A 16,870-nucleotide genomic window follows, 5' to 3' on the forward strand; every position below is an offset into this window, starting at 1 on the left:
TATGGTCCCTGGAAAGTCTTTCCCTGGAGCATCAAGCCAGCCAGCTGGGGGGATTCTCTTTGCACAGGGGGAATGACTAAGTTTGATAAAACGTATAACTGAGGGCGCCAGCTTGAGGGTAGCGCTAGAATTCAGTGGTTCTGGCTTTGGCTTCCTTGTCCCTCAAGCTCGCCATGGAGATCTGAGCTCAGCAGAGGGCCCTGAGCCAGATTCCCAGTGGCTGGCCTCCCCTCCCATCGTTGGGAAGAGCTTGTTTCCTCTGGAAGCTAGGAGATGGTGGGGCAACATCAGAAAGTGTGGCGTGCGGGTCTGCTTGATGACAGCGCAGGTAAATGACACAAGAGTGTCATCAGTGTACAACTGGCCCAAGAGGCCTCTGTGGGTGTCCCACCTGCTCTCACCCACTGCAGCCCGGAAGAGGAGCCTATGAGCTGCTCAGGCAGCATCTCAACTCACAGACAAATACAATGGACATGCTGAGAGGGTCATGATGTTCTCAGATAGAGAAAAAGTGAGAGGAGAAATATATCCAGACATGGGAGCGCTCTTAGGGCCTCATCAGGTGACGCCACTGCTATGGGATTGAGGGGACACAGAAAATCCAGGGATGCTGTTTTCTCCCTGCTTTGTGGGAAAGGCAGAAAGACAGACATGACGATGCTGTAGGCTGTGCTGTGCTTACCGGGATCCCTAGGGCTTTAAGAATGTTCATCTTGCACATGGGACAGGTGCGATGGTCTAGGAGCCAGGGGTCAACACAGGACTTGTGGAAAAGATGCCTGCAATGAGAACCATACATCTTAGCGCGGCGGTAACTGCGGAGAGCACCTAGTCCACTCCAGCCCAGAGACTTGTTCAAGGTCACGCACTGCTCGGTGGCAGAGACAAGACTCGGACCTCCATCTCCGAACACCTGGGCCAGTAATGCTTCCTGTTACACCCTGCGGTGATACAGTCAACATCTGTCTGGCTCCCAGGAGGGTCCTCTATGATTTGCAGCTGAGTCTTCCAAGTTTGAGAAAATGCAGAGAATGTAGAAACAGAGAAATTTCTCTCTTTTTAGACAGGAAGAATCTTGAATGGAAAGAAGGCAAGTGGGGAAATTTGCACAGACCTTGCAGAATAACCTGAGAGTTGCCACTTTTAAATCAATCCAAAATTTCTTTTCCTACAGTCAGAAGCAAACTGCAAAATAAAGCCTCATTTCTGTAGATATTCGGGGTCTCACACAAAAGGGCAGAAGAGCTCCGGCAAGCATTTCACAGCACAAGTGATGTTTTAAGTTGCTGTGGCTGGTGGCTCTCACATCAGAAGCCGGAGGGACAGGTACCGTAAGCTTTACTGTTTGTACAGCTGATGCGCTCGACTCCATCGCCAGCCTCACGCGCCAGCCCTCCGGAGCCTTCCTCTGAGTGACAGGATAAGGGGGGCATTTAGTAGGTGCGGGGGTGGGGAGTCCTGACTAAACTTCCTCTCAACGTGGCTCACAAGAGCCCACTCAGAGATCTCAGGGGCTGCTCGAATCAGAAGCTTGTCTTCTCACGCACACGACTCCAGACCACGGGCAGAAGCAGTCAGAATTTCCTGCCTGGGGCAAGAAGAGAGAGAACCATCTGTCAAGTATGAAGGCATCCTTAGGACACGCCATCCATGCTGCACTATTCCCGGAACGCTTGCACTCTCTTCCCTGACTCTCATTTTTATTGTTCTAACAGTTCTACCAGCTGTCTTTGCATTAGAAGGCTTGAGGCTCCGATGCGTACAAAGGACCCCTCAAATCAGAGAAGAGCTCGAGAAGTGTCACTTCTGAAACTGACATGGAGAAGAACCCATGTCCCAAGGATAGCATTAGCTGTGTACAGGACACGATCGCATTGGGGATTAGGAGACGCAGAGGAGCAACCTGGATGTGTCGTGTGTTTCCAGGTCATTATTTCCAATGCCTTACAGATTGACCGCTTACAAGTAAATATATCACATCCATTCATTCCCTTAGCCTTGCATCCACGCGACAAGGAATACCTGCCGAGAACTGTGCTCCTCACTGGGAATCAGCACGATAGGGATCTGGCTCCTTCTCTTTGGGAGTATAATCGGAGAGGCAGAGGCAAATAAAACAGAAATAAACTGCTTCACGACAACAGCGCTAAGGACACGTTAGCAGAACATGGAGTTGGTAGGGGGCTTGTGACTGGGAGATGCATCCTAGTTTGGGTACCTAGAGAAAGTTTCCCTGACGAGGTGCCGAAGCTCAGACCCCGGAGGGCTACACAGACATTGTCCACAGAAGGGGAGGAGAGGAAGAAGAGTCTTCTAGGCAGAATGACTGGCTTGTACAAAAGCCCTGACCTGGGCACAGGAGGAAGGTCAGTCCCAGTGCAGCAGCAGGAGGGAGGGGCTGATGCGGGGTCAAGTGTCCCCCTGCACCCCTACCCCCAAGCAATAATCGACCTCCCTGTGTTCAGGCTCTACGTTCAGAAAACAGGTGCCTACTCTAAATTTTCTCACTCACTGGTGTTCCTTCTGGGGAAAAGTCAGTCAGACATTCAGGTCCCTTTGACCATTCCTGGGAGGCAGGCTCTGTTGTGTTTCCTGCACATGTACTGGAAGTCAGAAAGACAGCAGGGCCAATCATTAGCTGTTTTAGCCTAAATAAGTCACTTAGCATTCCCACGTCTCCTCTGCCTCATGTGTAAGATGAAGATACATCTATTCCTGCGGAGGAGGCTTTCCTGAGTCTCCCACACACAGAAGCTGGTACCTACTCTTATCCCCCGAGTGACTTCTTTGTCTGCACTGGTCATTCTTACATCTCCTCTGTGATGGTTAGTTTCATGTGGCAACTTGGCTAGACTATAGTACCAGTTCTTCAATCAAACACTAATTTAGGGTAGTCTGCAGATGTGATTCATATCTACAGTCTGTTGACTTTAAATAAAGGAGATTATTCTAAATCATCTGGGTGGGCCTGACCCAATCAGTTGAAGAGCCTTAACAGCAAAACTGGTTTCCCTGAGGAAGAAAAAACTCCGCCTCAAGATGGCAGCATCAGCCCCTGCTCAGCGTTTCCAGCCTGTAGACCTGCCCTACAGATTTCAGGCTTGCCAGCCCCTATCATCACATAAGCTAATTCCTTAAGAATATATGGTGGGATACAATGGCTGTCTGGAGAACTCTGACTGGTACACCCTCCAATGAGAATATAAGCTCTATGAGAGCAAAATCTTCATTTACTTAATTCATTGTTAGATCCCCAGCAACTAGACTAGATCTTGGCACACAGAGGATGCCCCAGAAATATTTGCTACATGAATGGATATTTCTCAAAAGGCCTGGCACTCCTCACTGCCTGCACATGGCTATCAAGTCCCACGAACTCATTCTTCCTAAATCTCTTCTAACTTCATTGCCTATTTTCGTTTTGCCACGCCGCTCCCTCATTCGTGATCTCATTAACTCTTTTTCTGTATTGTTGTACTAACGTCTAAACTGCCCTCCATGCCACCAATCTTTCCCTGTTCTTTTCATCCCACTCATCCTTGCCAGATTTATCTTCCCCCAGAAAAGTGCTAGTTACGTCACCCCCTTGTTCCATTCTGTTCTTCACGAGGAGCTGGGCACCAAGATGAATAAGACAAGGTCCTTTCCTTCAAGGCAGAATCACAGTGCTTCAGTGGTTCCCTGGGAACTACAACAGAAAAGGCCATTGAAGAGCCAGCCTTCTGGATCCATCGTTTTCTGGCTGTGGGATCTTAGGCAAGGATTAGCTCTCCAAGACTTCATTCCTCATCTGTGAAATTTTGTCTTATAGGTATGGAGTTTGCCAGTGATTGAGTCTGTGTGTGTGTGTGTGTGTGTGTGTGTGTGTGTGTGTATGAGAGAGAGGGAATAAATACTGTCCATGAAGCTGAAACTATAAGTCCTGATCATCCTTAATTGTAAGCTATCATTCATCTTATTAATACCACTATTATATCTTGTTTGTAGATATTAGGTTATCATTCTGATTTCTACTCTAAACTTTCTAATGCTGAAAGCAAGTAACTGTAAATTAAAAACAAAAATCAAAGGGAGAACTAAGGACAACAAAAACAGTGCTAAAATGACACACAGGTGATCATGTTGGCTATTAAATAACATTCAATTATTCCTAATACCATATTTCTTGTGTTGACCAAATAAGAAGACTACTTCCTTATAATTGGGATTGCAAACAATTTTTTCCCTCCCATATGGAAAGAAAAATAAAAGTCACTAGACTAAATAAATAAAGGAACAGGGAAAGAATCTGGAGTTTAGTGAAATGCACCAACAGTTCAACAAACATCTCTAGGGCGATGTCTATCTCACTCATTCTATTTGTATGATTCGCAGCAGGGCACTGTCCCTTCCCATGTTTTAACAAAGGCTGCATGAGAAACTACATACAGAGGAACAACGGGATGTGACAGTCTATCTCCTAACGATCCTGACAAGCTGGAAATACAACCGAGCGTTGACCAAAACTCTTCTCCTTTCTTATTCACCAAAGGGAAGCATACCTTTTTTTTTTTTTTTATGCGGTACGCGGGCTTCTCACTGCTGTGGCCTCTCCCGTTGCAGAGCACAGGCTCCAGATGCGCAGGCTCAGTGGCCATGGCTCACGGGCCCAGCCGCTCCGCGGCATGTGGGATCTTCCCAGACCGGGGCACGAACCCCTGTCCCCTGCATCGGCAGGCGGACTCTCAACCACTGTGCCACCAGGGAAGCCCGGGAAGCATACTTTTTACAGAGAGTTCTTCAAATCCCTGACAAAAGATGATGCCAACAACTGCATCATAATGCTGAGATGATTATGAATAATATAATAATTTCCCATTTGGGGGGCAGGAATGACAAACCCCTGTTAAACTTGTTTCCACATCTTTTGATTCTTATTTATTTTAAAATTAAATTTTTTTTTATTGAAGTATAGTTGATTTACAACGTTGTGTTAGTTTCAGGTGTACAGCAAAGTGAATCATTTATACATATACATATATCCATTCTTTTTTTAGACTCTTTTTCCCACATAGGTCATCACAGAGTATTGAGTAGAGTTCCCTGTGCTATACAGTAGGTCCTTATTAGTTATCTATTTTATATACAGTAGTGTGTATATATCAATCCCACTCTCCCAATTTATCCCTTTCCTCCTTCCCCCCGGTAAACATAAGTTTGTTTTCTACATCTGTGACTCTACTTCTGTTTTGTAAATAAGTTCATTGGTACCTATTTTTTAGATTCCACATATAAGCGAATCATTCTTGCTTTCTATTGTCCTTTCACCTATATGTGTGACTCCCCCCTCAATTAAATGACAGGTTTTCCCCACTGGGAGGCAGAAGGGGACTGTTCTGGCCTTTCTATCTCATTTACTTTTGCAGGCTTTCTTAGACCCTGCTACCCTCCCACGGAGATTAGGATCCTGGGGCTTTCCTTTTGGCACCAGTGCAAGCTGTTTCATTCCCCTCGATGAAATAGTGCTCAGAGAACATGAGTCACTCAGGGACCAAAGAATCCCATTCTCCTAGGCAACATGTTTAGATAAGATCTATCCAGTGCTTCTATGGGGAGTCAAAATGTTTCTTCAGAGCTTCTGAATCTTATTTGCAAAGTTGTCAATGATCTAAGAGTCAGTGTTTAATTAATAAACAGCATGCAATTAATAAACAATATCTACTGGTTATCAAATGCCTGCTATGTACCAAGCACGTTACATACATTATTCATTCACGACAGCCCTATAAAGTAGAAATTATTATTCCCATTTTATGGAGGAGGAAGCTGAAGCTGGTTAAAGTAAATTAAATTATCCAAAGAGCTAGTAAGCTGCAGAGCTGGGACTCAAACCCAGTCCTACTTGTACTTGTACTTGTCAGTGCTTGTACCCAAATCTACACTCCACGCCCTTCCTTCCCACACTGAACTGTTGTGAGCAAGACAGGGGGAGCTGTGGTAACTTTGTTTGTTTGTTCATTTATTTATTTATGGCTGCATTGGGTCTTCGTTGTGGCTCATGGGCTCTAGAGCGCAGGCTCAGTAGTTGTGGGGCACGGGCTTAGTTGCTCCGCGGCATGTGGGATCTTCCTGGACCAGGGCTCGAACCCGTGTCCCCTGCATTGGCAGGCGGAGTCTCAACCACTGCGCCACCAGGGAAGCACCCCCATGTATTTTTGTGCTCCAGCTTCGAGGGGGCAGTACCTTAGTTACAGAGGTTGGGAATTGAGCAAAACCAGAGGAAAAGTCACCTGCCTTAAGTGTATTCATTTGGCTACAGAAGGAAAAGCTGTCAAATATTGGCCTCATCAGGCCTACCTTTAGCCATCAGTCTGCTTGCTTTATTTGGGAAGACGGTAACACTGGCCTCGAAATGCTTTGTCCTCCCCCACTCTCCACTGCCCAATAAATCTGGTAAATGTTAGTTGGCAGCTCCATTACCTTTGCACAAATTTTCAAATCTCTATCATGAAGTATCACAGAAAGAAATACCCACTTTTCTTCAAGGCTCTTCCCAATCTGGTCTGGTTTCTCTTTCCTGCCTTAGCTTTTTATTTTTTTTTTCTTTTTTTTGAGGTACGCGGGCCTCTCACTGTTGTAGCCTCTCCCGTTGCGGAGCACAGGCAGGCTCAGCACATGGGCTCAGCAGCCATGGCTCACGGGCCCAGCCGCTCCGCGGCATGTGGGATCCTCGGACCGGGGCACAAACCTGCGTCCCCTGCATCGGCAGGCGGACTCTCAACCACGGCGCCACCAGGGAAGCCCCCTGCCTTAGCTTTCTAAAATACAAATATGATATCACTCCCCACATGTGAAATGCTTCAGCTGCTTCCCACTGCCTACAACACAAAGTCACAGCACACAAAGAAGGCTCACCCAATCTGGTCCTTGTCACATCTTCTGCTCCACCCCCATGTTTACTTCACATTCTCACCATAACTCTGGAGTGTCCTTCTCAATTAAAAAAATTTTTTTTTGGTGTGGCAAATCTTGCTCATAATTCAAGTCACAGCTCAGATGTCCCTTCTCTTCCCTGAACATCCCACCTCTTTTCTCCAAACTGCCAAGGAGAGTCTGTTTCTTTTCTTTTTCTTCCTATTTTGTTTTCTCACATATGTTGCAGCAGCTGAGTATGTGCTCTGCTTTCAGGGTCTGAAGACCCCTCCTTAGTTCTGTGATCTTTGGCAAGTAATCTAAGTTACCTGTGGCTTAGTTTTCCCTTCTATGTTTTATGACAATGTCCTTCAACTGACAACCCTCTGAAGTAATAGTCTGTGATAATCCAACAGAGGGTTTTTATCACAGGTAAAGGACAAAGGACACAAAGAAGAACAAATGGAGCCCAAAGTTAGTAGAAGGAGAGAAATAACAAGATTAGAGCAGAAATAAATGAAATAGATGCTAAAAAGACAACAGAGAAGATGAATGAAACTAAGAGCTGGTTCTTTGAAAAGATAAACTAAATTTACAAGTCCTTAGCTAGACTCACAAAGAAAAAAAAGAGAGAGGACCCAAATAAATGAAATCAGAAATGCAAGAGGAGATGTTATCATTGATAACCACAAAAGTACAAATGACCATAAGAGACTATTACAAACAATTATATGCCAACAAGTTGGACAACCTAGAAGAAATGGATAAATTTCTAGAAACATACAATCTACCAAGACTAAGTCATGATGAAAATCTGAACAGACCAATTACTAGTAAGGAGATTGAATCAGTAATCAAAAACCTTCAACAAGTAAAAGTTCAGGACCAGATACGTTCACTGGTGCATTCTACCAAACATTCAAAGAAGAATTAATACCAATTCTTCTCAAATTCTCCCAAACGATAAAAGCGGAGGGAACTCTTCCAAACTCATTTTATAAGGCCGGCATTACCCTGATACCCAAACTAGACAAGGACCTCACAAGAAAAGAAAATACCGGCCAGTATCCCTGATAAACATAGGTGCAAAAATCCTCAACAAAATATTAGCAAAGTGAATTCAACAATACATTATAGAGAGCACACATCATGATCAAGTGGGATTTATTCCAGGGATGCAAGTATGTCTCAACATCCACAATTACACCATATTAACACAATGAAGGATAAAAGTCAAATAATCGTGTCAATAGATGCAGAAAAAGCATTTGATAAAATTCAACATTTATGATAAAAACTCTCAACAAAGCAGGTATGGGGGTAAAGTATCTCAACAAAATGAAGGCCAGATATGACAAACTCATAGCTAATATCATATTCAATGCTGAAAAGCTGAAAGGATGTCCACTTTAGCCACTTTTATTCAACATAGTATTGGAAGTACTAACCAGAGCACTTAGACAAGAAAAAGAAATAAAAGGCCTCCAAATTGGAAAGGAAGAAGTAAAACTGTCACTATTTGCAGATGACATATTATATATAGAAAACCCTAAAGACTCCTTCAAAAAACTGTTAGAATACATGAATTCAGTAAAGTTGCAGGATACAAAATCAATACTGAAAAATCTGTTGCATTTCTATACATGAATAACAAACTATTAGAGAAATTAAGAAAACAATCCCATTTACAACTGCATTAAAGAGAATAAAATACCTAGGAATAAATTTAGCCAAGGAGGTGAAAGACTGCATATTGAAAACTATAAAACATTACTGAAAGAAACTGAAGAAGGCACAAATAAATGGAGAGACAGTCCATGCTCATGGATTGGAAGAATCAGTATTGTTCAAATGTCCATACTACCCAGAGCAATTTACAGATTCAATGCAATCCCTATCAAAACTCCAATGGCATTTTTCAAAGAAATGGAACAAATAATCCTAAAATTTGTATGAAACCACCAACCCTCCCCTCCCAAATAGCCAAAGAAACCTTGAGAAAGAAGAACAAGGCTGGAGGCATCACATGCCCTGATTTCAAATGATATTACAAAGCTATAGTAATTAGAACAGTATGGATAAAGAAATTGTGGTATATATACACAATGAAATATTATTCAGCCATAAAAAGGATGAAATCTTGCCATTTGTGACAACATGAATGGATCTTGAGGACATCACGTTAAGTGGATAAGTCAGACAGGGAAAGACAAATACCGTATGATCTCTCTTATATGTGAAATCTAAAAACGAAGAAACAAACATACATGAGCTCATAGATACAGAGAACAGATTGGTGGTTGCCAGAGGTGTGGGATGAGGAGTGGGAGAAATGGGTGAAGGGGGTACAAAGGTAAAAAGAAAAAGGAAGAAAAGAAAAAAAGAAAGAAAGGGACAAAGGTTTGTTACTGCTTAGCTAATGTCATTCCAATGAATTGATAAAAATTGATTGTTGATCTTAAGTCCAGACAACTTAAAAATTATTTTGTCTGTTCTAATACATTTTCAATAATAGACAATTATACTGTTGGTAAAAAATATTTCTTGCTAATTTTTTTGCCCAAACTCATGTCAAGACTTCGGATAAATGTGTCAAAACACTTGTAAAAATATTTACTAACTAAAATCAGAAAAATGGAAATTACAGAACATCACTCGTGTTCCTAATTGGCATTTATTTTTAAACTCGATAATTGCTCATGTTGGCAATGGTGTAAACAGTCTCATATACTTTTGGTGGGAATGTAAATTGATCTGGTTAGGCAATATGGCAGAGTGGAATCAATTTTGAAATGCATAACTCTTTTGATCCAGTTAAAGAAAAAGATTTCACTTTAGATTTATGTCTTCAAAGTGAGAATAAATTTAGGTTGTTAAGGAAAAAAATGACCAAAAAAATTACCTGGCAAATAAGAAGCTAAAGTGTCATTATTTAATTAACAGTAATTTAGCTCCTGTTCCTTGCAAGTGAGTTTTCTATGGTAGAGGTTACCCTGGAAGCACTTTCCTTAACTTTTATGGACTCTAAATTATGAAAGAATTCTGCTTTCTTCTGGGGGCCTAATGAGGACATTATGGGGTTGGTGAGCCCATGCTCTCCCCAGACTGTCTGGTAGACATCACACTGGGCCATTCCTTCCATGCAAATCTCATTTCGAGAATATCGATTTATGGATCTGGGCACAGGCATTACTCGGTTAGAATGACCAAAATGGCATTGGTGATGACACTTACAGAATGTCAATGGAGCCCAGACAGTGTCATGAATATTGCTTAGGAGAAATGTACTTCATTCCTACCCAGAGGAAGGAAATCTAAAGTGCTCTCATTGATTTTCTTAAGTAGGATTTCACTCCACCCTTGCTTCTAAAATCAGGTCAATTCAATGAGAACTTTGAAAAACACATGGACCTGAGCCAGACTTTCCCTCATTCTTTGTGATCATGAACTTCTCACCATCAAGTTACTTCCTTCCATGGTGTCTCATCTTCCTACGTCTCCTATACAGAAAGCCCTTGCAGGGGTGGCCGTGCAGTGGTCATGCAGCGTTGGGAGGTCAGTTAAGCAGACACCAGCCTCTCCCTACCAGAAACTCTGCCCAACCAGCCCAGTGCCTCTCTGTAGGGCTGACTCTGCTATTAGGTTTGGTCTGAAATGTTTGGACCAATTTTGAGAAGCTGCATTTATCCCCGATGCTCCCTATGTAGGTTATGTAAACATCATTTTTTTAAAAAGGAGAAAGAGGAAAAGGAAAGGGAAAAAAAGAGCTGTCACACAGAACCAGTTGTAACCATATCATGGCTGTTGTTATAAATACAATTGCTTTGTTTTGGCAAGCTAATCTGCTTCGCTAGCAGTTTTACCTGATGAAGGGGAAAATAAAAGAATGCAATAAAGTAAATGACGGCTCACTTCAGTAGCACAAACACCGCCCTTCTGTGAAAAAGGCTGGTCTGCTTTCAGGCCCAGGATAACAAGATTGGAATCACTGTGGAGAAAGCAAATTCCTTAAAGCTGGGCTAGAGTTGATCTGGATTCCCTGGGGTTCTTAGACGTTGGCTTAGAGTGAGATAGGCGTTTCTGAGGCAGACTTTTAGCCAAAACTAGAACCCCAGAGAGTTGAGTGTATGGCAGGGGACCCTCACGGGGCAGGGGAAGGGTGGGGCTAAGGTGTCAATAGCCTAGCAGTGGTACCAGGACCTTGGAAAGAGTACTGGTCTAGAAGTCAGAGACCTCTCTGTGCTTTGGACCCTATGACCCTATGAGTTAAGGTTTTCTTTTAGTTAAATAAAGAGGTGTTAATGGTCCCTGCCCTAACTCTATTATAAGCTACCGTGAGATGCAAATTAGACAGTATATGTAAAAGAGCTTTGTAAACAGTAGAATGCTTTTCAAAGTATTATGATAAATGGCCAGTAATTTCAGCCATTTGTCCATAGTATTGGGTTTAAGTAGCATTAAAGAAAAACCAACAAAACTTAAAGAACTAAGAAGCTGCATCAGATCCTCTTGCTATGGAACTCAGTTTCTTTTTTAGCAACGGGAAGAAATGGATCCTTTCGGAATGCAAGTTCCGAGGGAACTGCAGAATTGTCTTCTTATAGAGTGTCTCATTCCTTTGGGTTCTGGCAGAGGGAAGCTCTGTGCTTAAAACTTGACCCTGGTCTAATTATATTGTTTGGCCGGGGTAGCAGAGCTGGTTGGCATGTGTCCCAAGTGTCTAGTTGATGAATATAAATGGGGATCAGGACATCTGAAGTCAGAATGCCACATTTAACAAGGTTATTAGAGTTCAAGACATCTTTCTGAAGGCGGCATTTGCTCTGTTGAAAATATAACAGAAAATAACACATCAGACATTTATCAATGCTGCCACATCTCCCTTCATGTTTCCTTCCTTTAATCACCTAGATGGAGTGATAGCTAATTTTTGGCAGTTCATACACAAAACTCCAAAGTAATCAAAGAAAAATGATTAGAATGAACCATCAACAAACTCTGAACTTAAATTTTATATAATTTTGACTAATGTACAAGTGAACTTTTTTCTTTAAGTCCACAATGTAGTTTCTTTGGTACTGTAAAATTTTCTTTCATTACTTTAAACGCATATACTGTATCTTAAGATAGCTGGATGATTTCTAAGTAGGTAAACATTTATGTACACACTACCCAGATGAAGATATACATTATTTCCATCACCCCAGAGAGCTCTCTCCTGCTCCTGTCCAGATGATATCCACTCCCTGCCACGAATCCGTCATTAGGGCTTCTGTCACCAAAGATTAGCTTTGCCTGTGATTGAATTTCACATAAATGGAATCATAAAGTATCTATTCTTTTTGCCTGGCTTCTTTGGTTCAACATAATTTTTTCAGATTCATCTGTGCTTTCATGTACATCGATCGCTGGTCTTTTTATTGCTGAGTAGATTTCCAGTGTATGACTGTACCCCAACTGATTTACAGATTTTTCTGTTGTTAGACCTTGGGGTTATTTTTTGGCTATTACGAATAAATGTGCTATGATGACCATTCTTGTACAAGTCTTTCTGTGAATGTATGCATTCATTTCTCTTGGGTATATATCCAAGAGTGAAACTGCTAGGTTAGAGGATAGTATATGTTTAACTTCAGTAGAAACTGACAAATTTCCAAAGCAGTTGTGCCACTTTAAACTCCCACCACACTATATAACTTTTTTTTTTTTTTTTTTTTCGATACGCAGGGCTCTCACTGCCGTAGCCTCTCCCGCTGCGGAGCACAGGCTCCGGACGCGCAGGCTCAGCGGCCATGGCTCACGGGCGCAGCCGCTCCGCGGCATGTGGGATCTTCCCGGACAGGGGCACGAAGCCGTGTCCCCTGCATCGGCAGGCAGACTTCTCAACCACTGCGTCATCAGGGAAGCCCCATACTATATAACTTTTAATCCGGCAGAGTATGTAAAATTATGTTCCTGAAAAAATGAGTTTTTAAAATAACAGTTTTCGTGAATAATGACTATTGAGTGGGATGCCTATACCAACATAAATTTCAGAGAAATTTGCAAAATGCAGTTAATTGCTCAGTTGTTTTATTATTATTATTATTTTGGGGGGGTAAAGAAAGATGAAAGAAGAGGAGATAAAAATAAAGATAAAAATTCATAAATTTATGTTAAAAATAGTTAATACCACATTATATCAGTTCTATGCCGTATCATTTTCCTCCCCCATTTTAACATCTCTGAAATCAGGAAGCATCTTACTATCGACGACGATTTACGTTTACAGTAGATATGCCAACTAAAAATTGTTGCTTGCCATCTGGTTCTGAAAGAATGAAGTCACTAGCTACTTGCTGACTTTCAACACACCCTGAAAGGAGTTTGGGGTGGAGACCAGGAATGAGGCACTCTGTGCTCTGGGAAAAACTGGCAGAACAGGCCTTTAGAGAGTTAGATATTTTCAGGAGAAGATTTTATGAGCCCAATTCCCTGCATCTTCTCATATAAAGAAAAGCACTAAAATCATTAATGGAGACATCTGCTCCTCGTGGCTAGCAGCCACCTTCTCGTGACCAGCAGCAACCTTCTTCCAAAATGTGTGCTTGATGACACGTATCCCCCTTCACCAAAATCACATATATTCTAACCTCCCCCTTCCACTTCTTCGGAACAGTTCCCTAGAGGTATCTGAGGCTGTCTCCCAGGCTATAGTCCTCATTAAGCCCCAAATAAAACTGAACTCACAACTCCCACTTGGTGAAAATTTTTCATTGACGGTCAGATGCGATATGTGAAGAGCTTAGGTTAGTCAAGAATAATATCTCAGAGAAATCAAAGACATGGGAATTAAAGCTAAGTGCTACCTTTGTATTTGGCTACTAGATGAGAAAGATGGTTAAAAATGGCACTACTTCTTGGTTCCAAAGAAACACTAATGCACGCACATCCTGCTAGTATGGGGTGTAAATCATTACCACCTTTCAGGAAAGCAGTTAGACAAAACTTATCGAGATCCTTTGGAAAGCACTTTTGACCCAGGAAGTTCACTTTTAGGAACATATCCTAAGCGATAAACACAGAAAAAACAAACAATTGAGATTATGATTTTATAATGATGAAAACTGGACGCAATTTAAATGCTGTACGATAAGGGGGACAGTTAAAGAAACTCCAATAACGGACCATTATGCAACCACTAAAATATTTTAAGATAATTTCTAAAGTTACTGGAAAATGCTTACTTTTTAATATTAGATGAGAAAGTAGAATAAAAATTATATTAGTGGCCTGACTCTACAATGTTTAACAACATACATGGGATGCTTATATATATACATACATCATAAAAATTAAATATACTAATATTAATAATGATTATTTCTGGGTGGTGAGATTATTATTCCTTACTTCTTTATACTTTTCACCATGTTCAAAATTTCTTACAATTAGCCATGAAACATTCATAGTTATTTAAAAAATATAAAACGGCAGAGAAAAGAATGACCGATAATCTAATTTGCGTAACATGGGCATGAAAGAGTAAGTCAAATCTTATGAAAATCTGCCAGTGTTCACCATTTTTTTAAAAAAAGTTACTTGGAGAAAAATCTGTTCCTAATCAAGCATATGTAACAGGCACAACAGGGTAAAGTTAGGACAGACCATTTCTGCCTGGCTAGAAAGCATCCCTTTGTTTTCCACTTCGCAAGTTATAAGGCTCAGAGTCGGAATCCTGATCACATTAGACTGTTCTGTAAATTGTTTTTACCCGTAAAGAGGTTGGAATCTTCTGTTCACACAGACATTCAGTTCATTTGACTCATCTTAAAATTAGATGGGTCCTGGGGTTAGAAACCTTCAGGGGCTAGTGTCTTTTATTGGGCTTTCCATAAAACTCGTGATTTTTGAAGTTTTCAAATATGAAAATGATATTCATTTCTACATCAGGTTATAATTCTTCTTTATGTTATGTTCTTTATTATGATCATGTTGTGTCTGGTAGGGAGAGTGAATGAGAGCCCCTAAGTTCACAGATGAATATCAGAGTCCAACTGTGATGTTGCCTTCAGTTGTCATTGAAGGACCCAAGACCTGGATCCCACATCAAAGTTTCAGGAGAAGCAGGGGAGGCTATGAACTGCCCCGGTGGGTTTGGTTGGAAGCAGCCAATGGGAACAAGGAAACTCTCTGGGACACAGTGAATAAGCAGAGAGAGAGAGGCCCATCTGATGCAAGCCACTGGTGGTAACGCACTTGTCTTGTAGGCACGGTGCTCTCACCTATATTAGCTCCGTAAATCTTACTAATTTGATCTTAAGGAGGCTGGTCCTTGGCAGGCAAGTGACTCTGGAAGGCTTAGGGTTCGTGTTTGTTCAGAAAGCTTTACAAATGGATCCCTCTTCTGTTTGCCATGTGCCTTTTTACTAGATCTCTCTCAGAGCTGCTTCTCTTGTAGAGGAAAATGTCACCTGTCCTTACCGACAGGAGTTAACGGATTGTTAATGGATCCATTGTTAACGGATCTGAGGGGTCAGTAAGTAGGTCCATGTTAAAAGTATACATACATCAGTCACATCAAATGAGAAAGGAAAGTAGCTGGTTATTTGGGTAGATGAACAAAGACGATGTATAAGCCTCTTGTCAACTGTAGATACGTGGTATGTAACAGACCTCCACTGAATTCATTGAATTAGAAGACCAAATCTAGGCTTTGACTTTTCAACAGCCTTCAAAAAATTCCTTTTCCAAATCTCCAGGCCTATCCCTTTTAGTATCTCTCTAACTGGAATGTCATTTGAAATTCCTTTGCAAATTAGGGTATGTATTGCCCCGATGTGCACATACAAGCTTTCTTTGTCCTTCTCTATTAATTTGTTCTGTACTTTAACAGTAACTATTTATTCTGTTTTCTCTTTTCAGTCTGGCATATTATTGTGTTAAATCTCCATTTCATCTCTTTCAACACCAGTGCGGTTAGTCATGTTCTGATCTTTGTAAAAATGTAGACTCAAGTTTCAAAGAAGAAAGAAAAAAGAAACAGTATGATATATTCTATGTCCTGAATTACTAAAGAGATCTCTTACACAGATACAATTGAAATTTAGCCTCATTTCTAAAACAGAGAGATGAGAAAGAGGAAAGGCAGCATAGCATTTACACATAGGATCCAACAATTGTCTATCTAAAATGGAACTCTGACTAAATGACCCAGTTATGGGATTGTTTTGGGATGAATAACTCAGAAGAAAGTTTTAAAAAGATAAGCCAAAGCTGGTCTTCAAGTTTTTTTCTTTTTTCTTTTTTTTGAGTGAGAAAGAAAATCTGTTTCAGCGTTTGAAATCTGTTTCTTCTGTTACAGTTTTTGAGTAACAGTGTGCTAACCACTGGATTTTTTCTATTGTTTAGAATCCGAATGGAGAGATATGAGAATGTTTTAATTGCAAACAAATATAGATGTATCTATCAGTCACCATCTGACGGGGCAGCTATTTTCAAGTAATCCAAATGGCTGACTCATGCTAGGTTTACCTCCAGAATATCTCCTGACTAGATCCTTCTCCCTATGTGCCCAATGCCAGCACTCCAAGTCAGGCTGCCAGCATTTCTTGTCTTGACTTTGCCACAGTCTCCTAACTGGTCCCCTTGACTCCATTCACATCACTTTAAGCCTTTAAGCCACGTTCCACACATGCCAGTGTGCTGTGTATAGAGCACAAGCTGAACCTCAGCTGGTCTCCCAGGACTTGGCTATAACCTCAGCTCCTCAGCTGGGCATTCAGGTCCTAAATGATCTGATCCTACCTCTCTACCATTATCTTGACACGTGCGTTATATTCTGACAATTTCAGGTTACCACTAGTTATCTTTGCTTGGAATATTCTTCTTAGATCTGACTGACTGGAAAACTCCTTCGGTACTACTTTCTGGAAAGTAACTAGGCAATTTGAATTTGTAGCCTTAGAAACAAAGAAATGATCCAAAATGTAACTAAGGT

General features: G+C 41.5%; 1 protein-coding gene across 3 annotated transcripts in view; it reads right to left on the reverse strand.

Moving 5' to 3' along the window:
- RNF150 (ring finger protein 150) overlaps nt 1-16,870 on the reverse strand; it is a 286,828-nt gene that overhangs the window by 99,051 nt on the left and 170,907 nt on the right. For all 3 annotated transcript variants that reach the window (XR_009540245.1, XR_009540246.1, XM_060147682.1), the window contains exon 5: nt 683-779. Coding sequence is in view for 1 of the 3 variants with exons in the window: in XM_060147682.1 (XP_060003665.1) it covers nt 683-779 (97 nt within the window). In the remaining 2 variants the exon portion in view is untranslated. The remainder of the gene's footprint in view (nt 1-682; nt 780-16,870) is intronic.

The sequence above is a fragment of the Lagenorhynchus albirostris genome, chromosome 4 (genome assembly GCF_949774975.1).
Source record: "Lagenorhynchus albirostris chromosome 4, mLagAlb1.1, whole genome shotgun sequence".
Classification (NCBI taxonomy): Eukaryota; Metazoa; Chordata; class Mammalia; order Artiodactyla; family Delphinidae; genus Lagenorhynchus; species Lagenorhynchus albirostris.